The sequence below is a fragment of the Aphelocoma coerulescens genome, chromosome 10 (assembly GCF_041296385.1).
Source record: "Aphelocoma coerulescens isolate FSJ_1873_10779 chromosome 10, UR_Acoe_1.0, whole genome shotgun sequence".
Lineage (NCBI taxonomy): Eukaryota > Metazoa > Chordata > Aves > Passeriformes > Corvidae > Aphelocoma > Aphelocoma coerulescens.
Window position 1 is genome coordinate 20914238 of NC_091024.1, and position 20217 is coordinate 20934454.

The 20217-nt window shown below is 52.6% G+C and overlaps 1 protein-coding gene across 3 annotated transcripts in view; it reads left to right on the forward strand.

Moving 5' to 3' along the window:
- ZNF609 (zinc finger protein 609) overlaps positions 1–20217 on the forward strand; it is a 64129-nt gene that overhangs the window by 32134 nt on the left and 11778 nt on the right. For all 3 annotated transcript variants that reach the window (XM_069026130.1, XM_069026128.1, XM_069026129.1), the window contains exon 3: positions 17832–18057. In XM_069026130.1, the coding sequence (XP_068882231.1) occupies positions 17832–18057 (226 nt within the window). The remainder of the gene's footprint in view (positions 1–17831; positions 18058–20217) is intronic.

Below are 20217 nucleotides of genomic sequence, written 5' to 3' on the forward strand. Positions count from 1 at the left end.
TCCTGTGGGGACAGAGTGTGTTGGCCCTGTTTCTTGTCTACATGAGCTGGGCATGCAGCTGATGGGGCAAAAATGGGCTAAATAATGAGAGTAAAGCTTTTTTGTGGTCATGCTCGCCTGTCTGCACCCAAATTCTCACATCTTTGGTGTTTTGCTCTCAGCCATGGCTGTTTGGCTCTTTCAGGCTTGCTTATTCCTGGAGGAACACAAGGTTGGGTCACTGTTTTGGGCTGTATTTTCATTGGTGATTAGGTTAGGAGCTTCAAGTGTTGTACATCATCTTTTGGAGGATCTCTGAATATCCCTTGCTTTGAAAGTTGACATCCTTCAAGGCATTTGGCAGAATCCAAGAGAACAAAATATTGGTTTCTCAAAGTCGCAACCCACATCTTGAGTTTCTCTCCTGTGAAATTTGGTTTCTCCCTTAAAACTCCTGATGAAATACACTTTGGAATTTATGGGATTCTCATTACAGGACTGACATACAAGAACCACAAACCTTTTTCCACTGTTGATCCCAGAGGGAGGAAAGGCTCTGAGACTCCCCAAGGAATATTGAATGGCATCTTGCTGCCTAGTGGCTGCATCTGGGGATTACTCACTAAAACAGAAGGAAGGGGAAAAAAAGGTTAATGCAGTGTTGGCAGCCGACAGCTCCAGAATCTCGTGTCCTTCAGGCTGCCGTGATTCAGCTCGGTGACTCGAGTGCAGGTGGTTCTCAGCTTATCCCTCAGGTCTGCCAGAGGAAAAGGGATTTGGAGGAAATACCATATTAAATCTAAATTTCTGAAAAATTGATTTCTTAAAATTGATTTTTTTGAAAAAAAGTGCATTTGTCAGCAGGGGCTAATCGTAAAAGGCACGTGGCTTGTGCTCGCGGCCCTGTGAGCACCCTCTTTGCACAGGCTGTTTTCCTGCTTTCCTAGCTCTGCACCAGCGTCAGGATTCAAGGAGCAGCCAGCTCTATCCCGATGCCTGTAGCACCGCGAAAACCCTAGGGCCGAATTTGGGGTGAGTCTAGGTGGGAGAACACCCACAGGCAGATGCCAGGCAGCTGCAGAGCTGCTCCCATGAGCGCTGCTCCTGCTGCCAGCTGCCATCGCGCTTTCCAGGAGCTCCGGGGAGGATCAGCCTCCAGGCATTACATGCTTTCTTGCAGGCTGCTGTGCTTGCTCACCTACCACCGGCAAGCACAGGCTTGAACAAAAGCCGGTCGCCTGGATCTACAGGGTTTTATTTATTATTTTTTTTGCAAACAAGCTGGGTGATCTGGGCTTGGCTGTTGGCACTGCATCCTGCAGCATATGACAGATAATCGGCCTGGCTGCTGGCCCGCGGAGGAGGCGAGGCTCCCATCGATGTGTGACCTGGGAAGTCACGTCAGCTCCATAAATCACTGCCTGCTGCTGCTGCCGGTGCCTCGCGCCGCTCTTCAGCTTCTTGGCAAATTCGATATCCGCAGCGAGGCTCCGGATGGCTCCTCGCCGCCGGGCGAGCGTGCCATCAGCGCCTGTGCGGGGCGAGGAGACAGGGCAGGCTTCTGTCCAGTCCCCTTGCCCCTTTTATTGTCATTCCTCAGCCAGAGAAAATAACTTGGATAAACTGCTGTCTTGCCCTTCTAGCCTTGTGCTGGGGAGCACGGCTCCTTATGGACATCAGGACTCCTGCCCAATCCTACTGATGATAGCCTGAGTCTTTAAAAGCCAAGGATTGGTGATAAAGGGTGGGTTTTCTGGGTTTTGAGTAGTTACCTGGTGCTCAGTCATGGCGTGCATCAGGTTTCTACTTCATGATGGTTAAACTTACCCAGGTCTCCACTGCTCTGCTGTGCTCATTCCTGGATTGTCCTGGGAGCAGCCACAGTGGGGAACAGAGTCTGCACTGCTGAGCCTTTTTCTAGAAGCAGTGAAATCACCTTTGGGAGTGCCAAACGGGCCGTTCTGGAGGTATCCTCAGAGAGACGTCACTGCTGCCAGCACCCTGCTCCAGCCGGCAGCTTTCTGGCATGGAGCGCCTCATGCCTTTCCTCTAAGCACACGTGAATTCACGAGTCCAGCTCCTTGGACTTCGGAGGTTTACTCCTGAGCAGGAGGAGGACTTGGGATCTGGCCAAGGGCTTTGTTGGATCCATGCTTGGCATTATCACTACTGAGTTTTGGGGTGCTTGAGATTGTAGGGAGCAGGGGGGATGAATCCCCTAATCTCAACATAGACTTGTTAATGATCCGAAAGCTATTTTCCATTGTGGGTGAAGTGCCCAGGGCGTGCTTGGAGGGAGCACAGCCAGGCCCTGAGCCTTTTGAGCGCTGGTCGTCCTGGCACTCGCTAAACAGAGCAAAAACTTCCTGTAGTGTGTTACTCCAGCAGCGGGAGCAGAGGCGAGCAGAGCTGCCAGGGGAGGCTGCCTCTGCCGGGCTTTGCCATCCCAGAGCGGGCTGGGTTGCCAGCGGGACAAAGAGTAGGGTTAGGTGAGACTGCTGCAAGCCATTGGTGGACTATTCCCATGCATGCTTTCCTCATTTGTCTGCCTTCCTTTCAGAGCTGAATTTTCCAGCTGGGGATCAGGCCAGCATCTCCTTGTTTTCCCCTTCCTGGAAGGTTTTTTATCCACCTTTTGGTGCTCCTGTGTTCAAGCTTTTTCTTAAGCTCTGCTTCCCATGCCTAAAGATGCGGCAAAGGTGATCATGGATCCCGGCGCTTGGTTTACTGCTTTTTGACAGCAACGCTTTCCTGGCATCCCAGCGCCTCCCCTTTCCAGGTTGTGTTTGGGGAGCTGCGATCTCTGGGATCAAGCGTGGAGGCTTTGCATGGTGACAACTCCCAGGAACGAGTGTCTCTCTCCTGCTGTGGTTGTTGGGATAGGCAGGGGTAGTGATGGGGCCTGGGCTGTGCTTTGGGTGGGAGCGGCAGTGCTGTTGCAGACCAGAGCTCCAGGGTGGTGGTGCAAGGCTCTGTCTCCAGTCCCTGTTTGCCCTTGGCATGGGCGCTTGCCTGGCTTGTGGCTCTTGGGAAGCATGTGGAAGGGTTTGTGGGTGTGGAGGGGTTGGAGATCTCTGTTTGGGGCTGAGATGACTGGTTAAGGGACTTTAGGGCTTAAAGCACAAAACAAGGCATGGTAGTGATCTGGGTACAGCACAAGAGATGCTCCAGGAGTGGGATGCAGTCAGTGAGGCTGCTGCAGCTGTAAATGGTGCCCCTCTGCTTAGGGAAGGAGTAAATGGTTCCCTTTGCTTGCTGCACCCCTTTCTCTCTCTCAGTGCCCCGTTCTTCCTCCTCTTCCTCCCTGCCATTAATTGCTTAGGGTTTGCTGATGCAATTAAAACAAAATGTGTCTGCAGCCACGGTGCTTGCCTCTGTTCTCCAAGGTATTCCTCTGCTTGCGTGCGAGGAGGTGGGAGCTGCTGGCTCAGGAAAGGGCAGGTCTCCACGTTGGCTGGCTCATGCCCATAGCGATGGTCCCCAGAGAGGGGAAGTGGCTGAGCCAGGGCTGTCACAGGGCTGTATCTCCCAGCCTGAGGAGGTGGCTGGCTGACTCCTGGCGCTCCCAAGGTTGCGAACAGGCTGGAACAGGGACTGTCTGGCTTCCTGCAGCTGATGTGTAACAGCGATAGCTGCCAGGCTGAGTTGGCGATGACTGATGGGCAGGACATCTTGCCGGGCTGGGGGTCATTTGCACAGAAACTAAAGCCAGCTGAGCGATGAATTATGGTCTCTGGACTTTCAAGGGAATAGAATGACAGTCATGGACCATGGGAGATGCTCAGCTACAGGAACAGGACCCTTGCTCAGCAATCTCTGAGGATGGCAGCTGGGGAGGCTGCCGACACAGAGGGCGGAGAGGGCACTTGCTCCTCTCTGGGTGGGAAGGGAAGTTGCTGGTGTGATGGAGAAAGGCTTTCTCCCTCTGCCAAGCTGCCTCCCACGTCTCTCCCTGGCTGCGTAGCACTGCCCAAGGCAGCGTCCCCGGTGTGACTCCAGCTGTGTGCCAGCTCTGTCTTTGGTCTCTTCACTTGCTCCTCTGGGTTGTCAGTACTCCACCATCACTGACCCTTGGCTTTGGTGTGTCCCCTTGGCTGTTCCCATGCTTATTTGTTACTTATTTGCCTGGCTTGTGTTACTGTATCCAGGAATGTTCTTCAGGTCCCCTTCTTCATCCTGGCTGTTGCTGTTTCTCCATGTGAAGGGAGTGATTTTCAGGCTTTTTGCCAAGTTTTAACTCTTTAATCCTGTTGAGCCCCTCCCAGCCCCAGGTCCTTTCCTAGTGCCCATGCAGCTTTTCTCAGGCTTTCATCCCTGCCGCCATCAACTTCCTTCTCTGAGGCACTGCCCTTCAAATGCCAGTCAGTGTTTGGTTCTTAGTCTCCATGGCCAAGAAGCATCTCTGGGATCTGCCATATCAGCTGTGCCCCTCTCCTTTCCCAGCAGCCTCTTGGAGGCCCTTGGGAAGCTCTTTGGTTGTCCCCACAGGAGCTATGTATGTATATGAGATATGTATGTTTAGGGACATTGCCATGGTCTCTGCTGTAGAGAAGGCCTGGGTGGTGTTCAGACAGGCACCAGTCACCTGCTTTGGCTTGGTAAAAGCCACCATCAGGTCAGATGGTGGCAGAAATCCCAAATTATGGGAACGGTGTTGCTCCCCACACCACTCTGAGCACAGGGGTTACACAAATATCCATCCATCCATCCATCCATCCATCCATCCATCCATCCATCCATCCATCCATCCATCCATCCATCCATCCATCCATCCATCCATCATCTTGTCTTCATACTCACTTTCCTGCCTGCTCCTGGGTGTTGTAGAGCTCCACAAAGCCCTGGTGCTCCCTGGCCAGTGCCTGCTTTCCTAGCCCCAACCTGCAGACCTGCAGCTCATTAGCATGTCCTGGCCATCCTGGAGCTGCTGGTTGGCACGATGGGAACCTTCCCCCATTGTCCAAACAATGTCTGGTGTGATTATTATCAATAAAAAGCTGTTGCTCCTTTCCCTCAGGTATGAGCAGGAGTAGATGATGTGCATGGACATGCTGCCTCTGTGTTTTCAGGAGAGATGGTGTGATTAAAGGTCAGATGGGTTTATTACAGACAGAAGTGCATTTTGGCTGCTTCAAGCTGGAGCAGAGGTATCAAAAGCTGTTGGACAACCATTGCTGGGGTCCTGGAACTTCCAGAGTAGGCTCTGGAAGACTGTCCCACTGATATTGAGGAATCTTCTCTTACAGGGTTCCCTTAGATCATGACACTGATCTAGTGGCATTCCTGGGAGGGACTCTGGTATCCTGCTTGTCCTACTTGCCTTGACTTAGTATTTTTGTTGTTCTTTTTTTCTTTTAACTCTCCAGGATCCTGGACTATAAAAAAGAGATATAGCACAAACTAAGAATGAAATGCTAAGAAACACTGAGGGACCGTCTTCCCAAAGAACCTGGAAATGTGGAGCTGTGGGGTGGTGGCTTCCCCTGTGCTAAGGACATCCTTTTTATGGATGTGACCCCAAACCCTCAGCATTTTTTGGTCAAAATGACTCTTTTATCATCCCTTGAAGCCAACTGTTGGGTATGGAAAGCCCAGGCGAGGAGATGTGGAGCTGCCTGATCCCTTCCCACCTCTCACCAAGGCAGGAGGTGAGGTGGAGGAGGTGAACCATGCAGCCAGCTGTTGAGCCCAGTGCTGGCTCCTTGTTGACTTTTCTTGCCTTGGAAGAGCTCTCTGCAGCTGGGACCCTCTGCATGCAGGCATGGGGGTGTTTAATGACAACCCTAGGCTAATCCATTGCTGAGCTCATGGCTGCTTTCCCACGCCAGCTGGGATGCCCAGGATGCAGCATTGGCACTCCCCATTCCTGCCAAGGGCTCCCTTTATTTATGCCCCCCTTGCTGGGCATAAAAACCCTCCAGGCTCTGACTTACAACTCTGTTGTGTCTTTCCAAACAGGACTTGTGTTATCCTCCATGGGCTGCCTGTCTGAGCTGAGACCACCATGGTCCCTCTGGCCCCCAGAGGAAGAGTTGAATTGTAATGGTGTGTGGCCAGGTTCAGGTGTGCAGTGGCCAGCAAACCCCAATACTCGAGCATGGCATCCTTGGAGATAAAACTCATTTATTATTTTTCCACTATTCCTCATGCCATTAGGATTTCTCTGCCATAGCTGGCTGGTAATTTGAAGAATCAAAGACATTTCAGCAGGTCAAGAAATTAAATTTATGAACATCTGGGCTTGTTTATGATGGGTCTAATTCCGACAGTATCTTTGCCTTATTTTTGGGATGCCAGCTAAAAATCCAGTGTTGATTGAATATAAACTTGGCCCTGCTTCTCCCCTGATCTGTATGCCCACCAGCCCCTGGCATCTCATTCTTACATGTCTCTGTGCTGTCTGAGGTGCTGCTGGGTGGAAGGAGGCATAGCGACTGCTGGCATCAGATGGTGTTTTTTCAGTAGTGACTGTTTTCTGTCTCATTTTGCTTTGTTTTGTGGCAAAGGGGAATGATTTCTCGTTAGCTGGAATTCAGTGACCCGTGGGTATCCCTGCATGTAGCCTGAGAATCGCAAGGTTAGAGGCTAAAAACCTTCCTGGAGCTTAATTGGGCTGGCAGAAGGCTTCAGCTGTGGGTGGTGTCAGCATCCGTCCCTGTCTGGTGGGGGCTGATTTGGATTTCAGATCCAAGCTCTTCCCCTTGCTATGGTCCAGAGGAGCTGATGAAGCAGCTACTTGAAGCTATTTTTCTATTTTTACATGGAGTGCTCTCAAGGAGGAGCATGGCTGCGGGCGGCACAGTCCTGTGATGCGAATAATGAAGCTCCCTCTGCTCCCGGAGGTGTGCTGAAAGCCCCACTGTGGCTCCACCGCTCCCTGGCTGTAGGTGGCCTGCAGGTGATGAGTTACAGTCTGGCTTGGTTCTGGCTCAGCTCTCTTCTCCCTGGCTGCTCAGCTTCCCTGCAGGGTGCGATCGATCCTCCCCAGCCTTGCTGCTCGACCGCTGGCGGCTGCTGGTCGTCAGCACAAAACCTGCCAGGTGAGACCTTCAGGCATCACAGCCCTGCTGTGTCCAGCAGCCAGGCATTGGCTCCCACAGGAGCATCAGCTCTGCCTCCTCCTGGCAAATGTCCCTGCCCGCAGTGGGGGCTTGGATCTAGATGAGCTTTAAGATCCCTTTCAACCCAAACCAGTCTGTGATTGTGTGATCAGAGCAGAGGCACCAAGAGGCATTTGAGCCAAAGACAGGAAAGCTGCTTTTCAACCCTGAGGCTGGAATTAAAGTCTGGAGTGAGGGTAGGTGATGGGAGCCTGTGGGTTCACGTGGAAAGCTTGTTCCTCCTTCTCTTGCAGCTCATCTAGAGATTTCATGGTAATATGAGCACGTGTTGTGCTGCTTTGGGGTTAGTGCCCGGGCACTGTTCTGCTCAGGGATAGTGAGGCAGCAGCAGCTTGATTTCAATAATTAATAAAACTTTGGGAATTGGCTTGAAAAACTTCCTATGGCAATTGCTGTGTGTCCTGCAGGCACCAATTCCTGCATGTTCCCTATGGGAGCTGATGGACATGGGTGCAAACTTGTTGCTTGAAAGATTGGGGTGAGCCCAGCGTTTATCAGCCAGAATGGGAATACTGGCTTGTGCCATTTTAAAAATAGCATAATTGAAAGAATTTGCTGGAAAACTGGGGTTTGTGGAGTGGGGGGTGATGCAGTCATGGGATGCAGCACATTTGTCATTTCCATGTTAGCATGAGGTTTCCATCTTGTGTGCTGGGACACAGAGGCACATTCCAGACACGAGTCCCCTCTCTGTGGCCACTGGTGTGAGACACATGTGGTGACACCGTCTTCCTCACCCACATCCTCATGTATCATGTGATTGGGCTCATTTCTTGCTCGCTCTTCTCCTGTAACCTCCCCATCAGGCCGTGGAACAGAGCTGGCTTTGTGTCTGGAAAGCACCAGGATCTCTCCTGGCAACTGGAGCAAAACCTACAAAGAAGAGGAGATGAGAGCCAAGTGGGCGGCTTCCTAAACGTGCAGCCTGCGGGGGCTGGGACGTGCACATCATACCAAAGCAGGTTTTTAATATTAAATAGATGGAAGGAAGATGTCTCCTTTTGCCTGAGGGATAAATAGATCTGAAACTCCTCCTAGACTTTGCTGCTTGTTGCATCCGAAATATGTGTGTCTCGCCCTGGAATTGAGCCTCTCCAAGAGCTGCCAATACCTGGCTACAACCCATGTGTAAAAATGCTCCGGTGTTCGTCGTGTATGTGGGATGTGACGGAAAGTCTCTGGGAGAAGCATCCGATGAATGGATTTGCCTCTTTTTCCCCCAGTCCATAGCTACGTGCACCCCATGGTCTGGACATGACGCTTCTCACGGTGCCACCAAGGCAAGTGTCACAGCTGTGGTCCTCTGGTGCCCTCCCAGTGCTAGACCTCCTCCAGGAGCTGTGTGGGTGCCTCAGGAGGTGCACCCTGCTTTTCAGGGACGGAGTGTTGCCTCCTTCCCTCCCACCCCTTCCCCAAACAAATTTTGCCGGTGTGAGCCCTGAGCACATGGCTTGGCTTCTTGTCCACGATCCACAAGACCTTCAGGATCAAATGCTGTTTGTAACTGTGGGCAGATGGCTTCTTGTGCAGAACTGCTTAGAAAACTCTCCATCTTGCCACTGCCATTTGTTGGGACATGGATGGGAGAAGAGAAGGATTTTTTTTTTCTTATCTGCTTGGCCATGGATCTCATGGTCCAGCCATGGAGGAGGACCATAGAGCTGAAGCTGCTCTCTCATCAGAGATGCTTGTTATCATGGCTGCAGTGTGGAAGAACATCAAGAAAAGATAACCCTGCCAAAATTTAAGTAAAACCCTGCCAAAACCTGGCAAATCTAATCTGAACTTGGGCAGTTCCAAAACTGCTGGATGTTGGCTCTCTCAAAGGAGAAGGACTGCTGCCATGTGTTGGGAAAACCTTGATTGTGGCTTGTTGGCGATTCAGAGCCTGGCATGGGGTGGATCTGGGGTGTCAGCAGCACTTAGGGGGTGCTGTGAGGAGTGATGTATGTTGTATGGTATTAATGGAGTGTTGTAGGAAAGAAAGAGGAAAGGAGCAGAGCAATGGAAGGGTGAAGGATTTTCTCACTTGGAAAATACTGGTGTGCATAGGAACAATTTCCCTGCCAGAAAGCTGTGGCCAATGTCTGTCTTAAACGTTCCTATCCTTGATTCATCCCATTTTCTCCTTGCTCCTCTGTATCATCCTCTGAGTAATTCCTCTCTCTCCTTTGATGTTTTCATCCCCCATGTGTTTGTAGATTACGGCTGTGTCCCCACATAGCTGTCACTGAACCAAGCTATCCATATTTAGCTCTTCTAATCTCCTCTTCCAAACCGATCTCCTCAGCCTTGTTATTTTTGTGCCTCTTCTCTGAACTTCCTTCGGTTTGTCTTTTGTGTCCTTTTCTGTCATGAATGGACTAGTGAAAGGTGTCTGTGCCCATGGCAGGGGGGTGGAATGAGATAAGCTTTAAGTCCCTTCCAACCCAAACCATTCTGGGATATTAAGATGGCAGCTCGGAGATGATCCCCTCTAGGTCACTGAAAGGATCACCTGGGATGGTGCTTGTTTTATGTATGTCTGTAAGTCCGTATTCTCCCAGGTTTCTTGCACAGTGACTCCGAATGTGAGCGACACTTGCTTTTGGCCCCGTTTGAGGCCTTCCAGGCACAACCCAATGCCACAGCTTTGGCTGTTATGGAAGGTCCAGCTGTCCCCACACCACATTCACAGCCTGGTTGATCAAAACACCCCCAAACAAAATCCATCTTTAACCCCCACTCTAGCTCTTCTTTCTCGGTTCTGCTCTGAAAACACCAGGGCCTTTACCACATCATCTCTTGTGCTTTACAAGTGTAAAAGTTGGTTTCTTGGTGGTGTCATGAAGCCACATCCATGCACGTGGCTGTGTTGTCCACCGTGGGTCCACAGTGACAGAGTGGTTGTGGTGGCTTTGTCCATTCTCACCTGGAAGTGGGCACTGGATATTGGGATGGATGTGGACAAAGCTGGTCCCTGCACTGTGCACCGAGCAAGCAGAAGAACCCATCCTAGATGAGACAGGTCTGAGCCTAGCTCATTTTTACTTCAAGGCTTGGATCCATCTTCTCCCTTCTACATTTACAAGAATCCAATTTTGTGCTGAAATGGTTTGTAAATCCCAGGCTGTCTCCCCTCTGATTGACTCCTATGTACTGCAGCTTTCCAAAGGTAAGGACTTTGTGCCTAGAAAAGCATTAATTAAAAGTGATTGAATTATTAATGCTCTGAGTTTCCATGTAGGGGTGTGTGTGTGGGGGGGGTGTGTGTGTGTGTGGCCATGCCCTGGCATGAATTGCTGGAGGCCCAGCAGCTACAGTGTCCATGTTTTGAAGGTTTAGATTTGTGAGACTGAGGTAGAGGAAAAAAATGAAGGAAAAAAAATGAAAAACTGAAGGAAAGGTTGAGGCAGGTGGAGCCGTGCCATTCCCTAACAGAGAGCTGAGCTGCTGTGCCAGCTTCTTGTGCTCAGTGCTGACCTACCAAGTGTCAGCTTTGGCTTGCAGTCCTTGGTTGGTGATCCTGGCCAAGGTTTGTTGGTAACTTTTGTGTTCTTGCTGTCTCCAGGAGCCTGTTTTTCTGCCTCTTTCAGGCTGATCTCTTGATCTGTTGAAATGGAGATGCCAAGCTCTGCAATATGTTCTTCATCCCTACTTGGGTGGTGGGGCCTGTGCTTGGTGCTCAGGATCCCGGCCAGGGTGCTGTGTAGCACAAGGCAGACCCTGTAGGCAGATTAAAGCCACTTGCCACGAAAATGCCGCTTTCTCCTGTGATTTCTCTTGCCTGCCCTGCAGATTCAGCTTTTAGGGATGTCTCTAGCTTGGCCATTTTAACCTCAGAGTCGTTTGGCCGGGTTTGTGGAGCTGGTGGTTATCAGACGGCTTTTAACAGTGGCTGGAGCTGCCAGTGGCTTGTGAAAGGTCTCATGGATTTATGTCCTCCTTCTGGGAGATTGATGTGCTGAGGCGCTCGTGAAACCTTTTATGTTCTCCTTTGCCTGCTTGAATGTGCTGGTCAGCGAGTGCTGCTGTTAATGGCAGCAGCTGAGCACTGCTCGGATCCTTGGGTGCAGCTTTCTGCTTGTTTTGGTGGAAAGAAAAGAAGTAAAAGCAAGACTTTCCCTCACAGTGGCTCTTCCACGTAGAAAGGTGGCTTGCAGGACACGTGGCTGGTGTCAGCAGTGCAGGGGATGCTGGAGGATGGAGATGCAGGAAGCAGCAAAGTGAGACGCCAGCCACACATCTGCAATGGTGTTGGCACAAGGGTGGGTGCAAGTTGTGGGGCTTAATGGGAGACCTGGGTTCCCAGTGGGAAGTCACTTGCTGTCATCAGAGCTTTCCTGCTCAGGCAGCGCTGCCAGGGGTGAGGGTGACTGGTGACCATGGCAGCAGTGGTGCTGAAGAAGGGGCCGGAGGCTGGGTTGGTCATTGTGAAGGATGCTTGTAGCCATCCATGGTCAGGCTCTATGTTTCCAACCATCTCTGCTCTCCCATGACCCAGATGCATCTCCAGTGCTTTTCCACATGGGATCTTTCCCCTTTTCCCCACCAACTGAGCTGCTTTGCATTTTAATTCAATAAATGAGGAGACCCATGGCCAATCTGTGGGATATCAGTGGTTGATGGTGGCTGAGCAGAGACCCAATGACATGTCATGGGACCAATGCCCAGCGGTCCCAGCCTGGATTTCTTTCCCATGTCTCTCACTCATGTCACCTGTCCCCTTTCATCACTGCTCTTCACTACCTCTCTCCTGCTGGAGACACCTTTTTTTCCCTTCCAAGAGCAGATCTGATAGTCTTGTAAGTGGTTGGAGCAGGTGACTTGGTGCCAGCACGTCTGCCTTGGATACTATTCCTGGCTTTATTGAAGACACAGTAATATGCAAGGCTGCCTCTGCGGTGTCTGCCTCCTCTTGATCTCAAAACGCTGCAAGCACTGAGATAAGACCGGCTGTGTTCAAGCAGGGATTTTATTCCCCTCTCCTCTGCAGAGAGAAAGCAGCTCGTCGTAGGTCATGCTGGGTTGTATTTGCATTTCTCCAGCAGCATGGCTGAGGTTGATAGCATCCGGCTGTCTGCATCACCTGGGTGTTTGGATCAGTCCCCCATCACTGGCACGGTGGGAGGTTGTACCTCCAGCATCACTGGGTGGGATGTCTCATCCCAATATTCCCATTAACTGTGGCCAGGTCTGGTTTTGGTGGTGCTGGTGGTGGGGCTGTGAGCTTTATGCAGAAATCCTCTTCCAGGCTTTGATTCCTGTGGCCCACTCACCTGCGGCCAGAACAGACTTCCTCAGCCAGGTCCGCCTCAAAGTGCCCAGATAAAGATGAATCTGAGTTGGGAATGTGCTGCCCACCCCAGCTTTGTGCCATTGCTGCATTGTGCCATCCTTTCGGCCACCATCTCCTCTGGCCATTCTGCAGGGACTTGCTGGCCAGGGAAGGTGTTTGCATGGATGGAGGCAAACCCCCTCCTGGATCTCAGAGCTGGAGCACAGGTGCTTGGCATGGGCAGGAGAGGACACCGAGGCACCTTTTGTTGGTAGAGCATTCCCATTACACCTTGGCATCGACAGCCCCGCAGCTGGGAGATGCCGTGAATCCCAAATCTGAGGGGTGGGAGCAGAGGGTGAGGAGCACTGGGAACAAGTTGTAAAGGAGAGTGGTGGGGAATTGGCCTCTCCTGGCTTGTTTTTAGGGGGATGTTAATAGCCCTGGAGCTGGGAAATTGGGACCTCTGCTCCTTAAGAATCCTTACGTCCCATCTGAGTTGCCTGGCTCTTTGATGGTGGTGCTGGCCAGGAGGTCCCACGCTCGCTTGTCTTCTCTGTGCAGCGAACTCCGGCAGTACGATGCCAAGCCCACTCCGTTCTGCACATGTGGAAGCACATGGAAGCATTAATCCTTCCTTGTGGTGTTTACTGCTTCTTGGTAGGGAGGGCTGTCGCAAATGTCAATCCTTTTTTCTTGGAGCAGCTGCCCTGTTGCCCTGTGGGCTCAGATTTGCCAACTAAGGAACCCAGTATATTCCCCAAGCGTTCCCGTGGTCTGTAGAAATAACTGGCTTTGTTTATTTGAGCTTGTGTTTATCCAGGGAAGGAAGACTTTCATCTAGAACAGAATCCTTTTTTCACAGCTTGATGTCAGCAACCTCAACCTCCTGCTATAGCAAGAGGGAAGAGCAATGGGCAACAGCAATGGGATCAGTGCCCCAGACCACAGTCCTGGCTCCATCCTTGGGCCTGACGCTTGTGCCACCATTATTTCCCTGCATGTGGGTGTTTGCTGGAAACTCTTGTTGGCTGCTTTCTTGCTGGAGAAATCCAGCCAGCAAACAGTCAGTGTTGAGTGGCACCTGCACTGTTTGGGGAGGGGGTCTTCTGTAGCCTGCTGCACATGGCCTGGGGTTGAGTACCTCCAGTGTGTTGGGATGATGTTGCTGGGGGACGTGTCTGGGAACTCTGCTTTCAGGTGGATTTATGATGGAATTGTAGACACTGTGGGCACCAGAGCCAACAAAGGGATTTTGTCTTCAGGCTCTGCATACCCAGCTTTGGGGGTCAGGTTGGAGAAGACTGTGAAATCCCTGCGGACGTCAGTGGAGGGGAAGAGACACTGTGGGTGCTGCAGTTTTGGGGTCTAGAGATGCCCACCAAGGGTGCTTGTCAGCTGGATGGAGCTATGCCTGGGAGATCTCTCTCCAAGGAGCTCCAAGCTAATGTTCCCAGCTCCTACTCTGAAAAAGCAAAGCTGTGGGGGATGTGGTGGCAGACCAGGACAGGAGTAAGAACATCAAAGCTCCCAAAGGTTGGGCTGAGCTGGTTGGTGATATGGGACGTGTTCACTGCAGCCTCGAGCAGCGCTCCTGTAATGGAGCAGTTTTGGTCCACTTTCTGTCTCCTGACACACACAGTCATGAGTTTGTGACCAGTAGCGAGGCTCCCTCTTGGCTTTTCTTGTCTCTGTGTCTGCAGGAGTGGAAGGACCTTGTAGGTGAGAAGAATGGTCCACATGCTGCATAGCTTCTTCATATGGGGGTACACTGGAGCCCAGAACCATCTCAGATGCTTCGGTGGTCTCACCCTGAGCCCTGCAGACAGATGGGGTGCAGCTCCTGGGGGTGCCCTACACCTTCACACCCTCTCTGCCCTTGGAGATGCACCACAGACACCTCTGCTGGTTGCTCTTCTCAGGGGTTTTGGCATTGCTTTTGGCTTTTATTGCTCCAAAATGTGCTTTTCTTGCCTGACTTAGATTATTTGGGACAAACCAAAATTCTCATAAATACAGATGGATGGTCTGGATGGTCCACAGAGTGGCATTAAAATCAGAGGGGTGTTTTTATTTCTGGTTTGCCCTCTTCTCATTCTCTCACTAATAATTGCTGCTGTGATGTCCCCTTGAGGGCGGCTGATGCTAAGGAACCAGTGCTGCTAAGATGGCAGGAACTCCTTTGTGTGCATCTCCCCACGGCAGCACCCACTGCTGCACTTCCCTTCACGTGGGACCCCGTCCCACCTTCCAGGGGGGCTACAAGGAGGGGGTAGGTTTTAATTATCCCCCGGAGCCTGGCATCCCACGGTGCCATTGGCATCACCCTGGACTCTCAGTGGATTTGCTTTTCCCCCATCGAGCAGAGCTTGTGCTGGCCGCTGCCGCCCAGGCTTGGCTCCGTTCCACTTCTGTCCTCGGCGGTGGTGAAAGCGCGTTCCTCGTGATGGGAAAGCCTCCGCCAGAAACACAAAGGGCTTTCATTAGGGGAGGCAGCGGCGGGCGGACACGGACGGCCAGCGCCGGCACGGGGAAGCTTCACCCCATGTAACTCCCACAGGGGTGGCTGGAGACACACCAGGTTCCTCCAGCAGTGTAGCCGGTATTTAATCTTAGAGCCTACCCAGCATGGAAAGAGAAATCAATTTTATTTCTGCAAAGGGGATTTAGGGCCCAGAAGTGGTATGGGGGGTGGCCAGAAGGTGCAGGGCTCGCTTTTGGAGCTGGGGATCTCAGCTAGCACAGCCCCAGAGGCTATGAGAAACCCACTGCTGAGGGGTGTGAGTGCTGCCCACCATCCCCAGGCCAGCATCGCCCTGGGCTCCCTCTCTCCCTCTGAGGGGAAGAGTGGCCAGCAGAGCTGCCCCATGGTATGTAGGGCTCTCCCAGCCATCCTGCATCTCCTGACCTTGCTCGGAAAGCAGGAGGGTGAGAAGATCATGGCACCAGGAGATAAGGCACACACAGAGGGGGAGGTGAATTTCAGGGATTGATCCCTGTCTTTTCCTCCAGCATGGCTTTCAGCTTTTTTTGGTTTTGTCCCAGTGGGGAACCTCTGTTTCTGCCCTCACCCCTGAAGAAGCATCCTGGGCCTTTTTATTTTGTTCTGGAGCTTCGGGCAAGGGAGCAGGAGAGCCGCCTTGTCTCCCCACGGCTGCTGAAAGAGGCTGTTTGTTCCAGAGCAGGGTGAGATATGAAATCCCATCAAGCCGCCTTGCTTATTAGAGAGATCTCAGCGAGCTGCTTATTATGCACTGTGGCATAATGCAGATTACGAATGTGACCGGGCGATAATTAGCAGAGCTGGAACTGTAATTAAACGCTCCTGTGCTGCGCTGTGGTTTCTGTTGCAGAGTGGAAGGAAGCTGAACGGTCTCAGAACCCGCAGGTCCCCAACGCACACAGGCAGCCACCAGTCCCCAGGCAATGGGGGCGAGTGATCCCTGCCACCCCCTGAGCTGTTCCTGCTGCCCACCCAAGCCAGGCAGCCCAGCCCTGCCTGGTTCCTCCCTGGCTCTTCCTTTGCTGGACACTGACTTGTGGTTTGCAGAATGTGGTGTTGAGGAGCCCCTTCAAAGGAGCCTCACGCTTCCTTGGAGCATCTTGCCCTGGATCTGCTGATGAGGTTGCTGTGTTCTGAGGGATGATTTTCCTGTGGGAGTCTTATGGAAGCTCCACTGGCAGCCTTCTGGGGTGATTTTATGCCCAAACCACCCTTCTTGAAACCCATGGGGTGCAGTTGGGCCACTGGCCATGGGGCAGCCTTGGAGATGGGTGGTCTGGAGATGGATTCCTGGGGGAGAGCTGGTCCCGTTGCTGGGAGATTGGAGGTAGTTGTGGATCACAAGCTGTGCTGCTGGGGAGGGGACTGTGGAGTCAAACCACTGTTGTTCAAGACCTCCAGGTCATCTTTAGTGCCAAGTGGTCTGCATGTTGCTCTGATGAGCTGTCTAGAGAGAGGATGGATGCAGGGCAAGGAGGGGGCTGCAGACAGAAAGTGCTTTGTGTTCTGCTGGAAGAGCAAATCCACCTGCCCTATCAGAGCCAGGATATGATATCCTCCTCTCTGCTCCTCTGCCTAGAGATTTGTGTCACCAGGGATGTGGAGAGGTTCTGTGGGTCAGGAGGTGGTGGGGAGGTGGGGTTCTCCAGGCACTTGCTGTGGTTGTGGGCACCCTACTGGGTGGGGCCAGGGAGGTTGGACATGCAAGGTTCTGCTGGAGTTGTTTCCCTTGCTTTAAGGATGGAGATGTGTGAGCAAGAGAGGGAGCAGGTGAATTTGGCAGCTGGTCAGGACCAGGATGGGAGTCAGCAGCAAGGCTGGAAGTGATCATGGGCTGGTGCCCATGTCCACACTTGATAACCACGAACTTGGGCTCTCCAGATCTATCATGTTTTCCCTCAGCAGAGATTTAGGGGGTCTGGGAGTAGTGCTGGATGGATGCTCTAGAGGAATCTTTGCCTGCTTGAAACTGGAACCCAGGTCAGCACTTGCTGCTGGTGTGATGAGTTTCCTCAGTCTGCTTCTCTTCTGAGGTAGCCCAGTGTCTAAAGATCCCAAAAGGTGAAGAGGGGAGGTCTGAGCTGAAGGAGGAGTGGCTTGCCCCAGAGCTGCTGCAGGTCCTCGCAAGCCAAGGCGCGGGGGTGGCTGGCTGTGGCTGGCTTGGCTGATGAACCCCGAAGGATGGGAAGGTCTCCACCCTGCCCTTGCCTTGGATAGCCACAGAATCAGCCTGTCAGCCATCCTCCTCCTGACACTGCTGTAATCTGCTTGCGTGGCAGAGCGGCCAAAGACCTTGGCTTCTCAGCAGCAGGGTGGCTTGGCTGGGCTTCCACTTGGCAAGTTGGCTTGTTGGCTTTCCAAGCCCGGCTCTGGCTGTGGGATCTGGTTTCCATGTGCAAAGAGAGCACAATGCCTGGATCAGGCTCTGAAGCAGATACTTGCATAGGGAAGAGGGATATGATCCAGGTGCCTGTGTCTTCAGGTAGTCATAGGGTAGATCTGGAAGGAGAAGGTTTTCATGGGTGCTGGAGGGAGTTTGCTACTCATTTGTCCTGTCCTGCTGGTTGAGCTGAAGCTTTTCTAGTGAGCCATCGGGTTCAAAGTCATTGACTGCATTAACATCTGAGCCATAGCCAAGAGGCATCCTCACCAGGGATGATTACAGAAGCCGTCAGGGAAGGAACTTGGCACAGGCTCTTTCAAGCAGGAGCACAGATATCTTCTGCACTAGGACTTCTGGGTGTGATCTCTGTGACTGCAGAGCTCCCTGGGGTTACATGGGCACGGGAATGCCAGCGTGGGGGAGCCCTGCAAGATCCTTGTCCTCTGCTGAGGTGTGGGACGTGAACTGAAGGTGGCAGCCCTGAGCTTGAGGTTCTCCAGGAACGTAAATGTCTGTTGATACTTGTTCTCCCTTCTGTGTTCCTGACAGTATCCCTGACCGTGACCACATGTCTCTTCTTCCCCACAGATGGAATCTCCCGTCTCTACGCCTGCAGTGTTGCCCTTGCACCTCCTTGTCCCCGTCGTCAACAACGACATCTCGTCGCCGTGCGAGCAGATCATGGTACGCACCCGCTCCGTGGGGGTGAACACCTGCGATGTGGCCCTGGCCACCGAGCCCGAGTGCCTGGGCCCCTGCGAGCCTGGGACCAGCGTGAACCTGGAGGGCATCGTCTGGCAGGAGACAGAGGACGGTGAGTGTCACAGAGCTTCTCGCTCTCTGACAGCATCACAAGGGAGTTACGGCAGTCCCTTCCTTCCCATGTCCCTGCTGTGTTGTTCTTTGGCACATCGTGGGCTTTCCTGCCACCAGCTGGGTGGTCAGGACAGAGGAGCTGTGTGGGAGCAGCCCGTAATCCGTCCAGCAAAGGGAGTAACGGGCCAATACTTGCGTCAGCCCCATGTGTTGAGTTCTCCCTTTGCCCAGACAGCAGGCGAAAATCTAAGCTGCCATTTCTCTGCCCTTCGACAAGAGCTGACTTGTTCTGGAGGTGCCAGGGGAAAGGCCGTGCCAGCCGGCATGGGAATTCGACAGAGTTGACTTCATTTTTGCTTGGCAACCCGCAGGTCTGTCACAAAAACGCTCAAACCCTGGGAGGCGGCAGAAATCCCCTGCTGGATTAAAAAACCCCAGCAGAGCTCTCAAAATCGACTCGGCGGGAGATCAGCTTCTCGGCTCTCTTGCCAAGCCAATCCAATCTTTCTTTTCCGCTGGAGCTCATCTCATCCGTGCACAGCTTGGTTTGCTTTCCCAGGTCCTTTGATGGGTTTTCGTTGCTCTTGGGGCTCTGCCAAGGAACGCAGGGATGAATAGGTGGCTCAGCAGCCCATGGCGAGCGCTGGAACTTGGCCTTCCCTCTAGCCTCAGTAGGATGCTGGAGGTTTCTGCCTTGGGAGGCATGGGGTGAGCTCCTTGTATTTGTGTCTGGAAGCAGAAACAGTCCAGAAGCACAAAGGTGAGAGAGAGCAGCGGTGGTGGAGGCTGGTTGGTGGGTCATCTCAGCTAGGTATCCACGTGCTCCTCTTGGACATCTGCTCCCACTCTTCTATTGCTGTTCCCTGCGCAGAATGAAGCTGTTGGCCTTTATCCCAGCCACTCCTCACTGAGACTCTTTATTATCTATGATGGAAGCTGAGCTGAAATCTCCATTCCCATGAGCTGCTTCTAGTGAGGTTCTCTTCTTGTCCCATGCTTTGGGAAGGTGGGGGTGGGCCCAGTTTGCCTTTTCTTTTTTCCTACTGGGAAACTGGTTTTGAAACCATGGTTGGCACAGGACCGACCGAGTGCTGCAGTGGCCCCCGATGTGAGCCCTGAAGTTGTTCCCCTTGGAAAGAGCATACTGAGAAACAGCACCTGAGATGTTTGGAAAGAGAGCAGTGGATGGACCATGCTGGGGAAGACTGGGATGTCTAGCTTGGGATGGGATCTCCACACTCCTCTGCCCTCTGCTTTACTGTCCATTCCATATGGAAAAAATTCACCCTGATTGAGGCATCTGGGAGCTGTAAGTGTGTTTTCTCTGCTGCTCCAAGGCAGAAGGATGTCACACGTTGTAAAATCTGTGAGAAGGAAACACAAAGCAGGAGAGTTCAGGAGCTCTGCTATGTGCATCCCAGGGCCAGGGGATCTGCGGGGTGGATCTGCTCCAAAGAAACCTGTGGAAGGTCTGCACTGATCTACCACCTCTCCAGCACTGCATGATTGGTGTCTCCAAGAGCCTGGTCACTTTATAGGATGTAACACCTTCAGCTGGGGAAACTGAGGCACAGCTGGGCTGGGTTTTGGGACACATAGCAGTACAGAGTACTGACACCCTCCACCTGTGGGTCTGCCCCATCTCCCCAGCCCCATCAGCCTGCTCTCCTGATGTGACTTCCCTCAACCCAAAAGCCCTGGAGCTGCAGAGTTCCCTGAAAATCCCAGGGCTGCTAGAGAGCCCCACAGGCAGTGGCAAAGCTGATGAGAGCTTGGACCTTGTATGCTGGTTTTGGGTAGAAATCAGGAGAGGGTCACGGTGGCCATGCCAGGATGGATGAACTGATCATCCCTGAGGCAGGGAGCACAAAAACATCCCTCCCTGCCAATTCCTGGTTGAGAGGCCTTGCCGTGGGAGCGGTTGCTGTTCTCCCTTCCCTTTTCTCCTGCTCCTCACCCCACCGTGGAGCTCCGTGCCCGTCTGCCTGTCCGTCCGCATTACCCCTCGCTTCCGCAGCCACCGTTTCGGAGTGTGCCTTGGAGGCGTCCTGTGACTTCCCACAGCCCAGATATTTTTAGTCTGTGGTAATTCAGTGAACTTGTGCAGAGATCCTTCTCTGCCAGCTGCTGATGGTTGCCACCGTTGGGAGCAAGGATT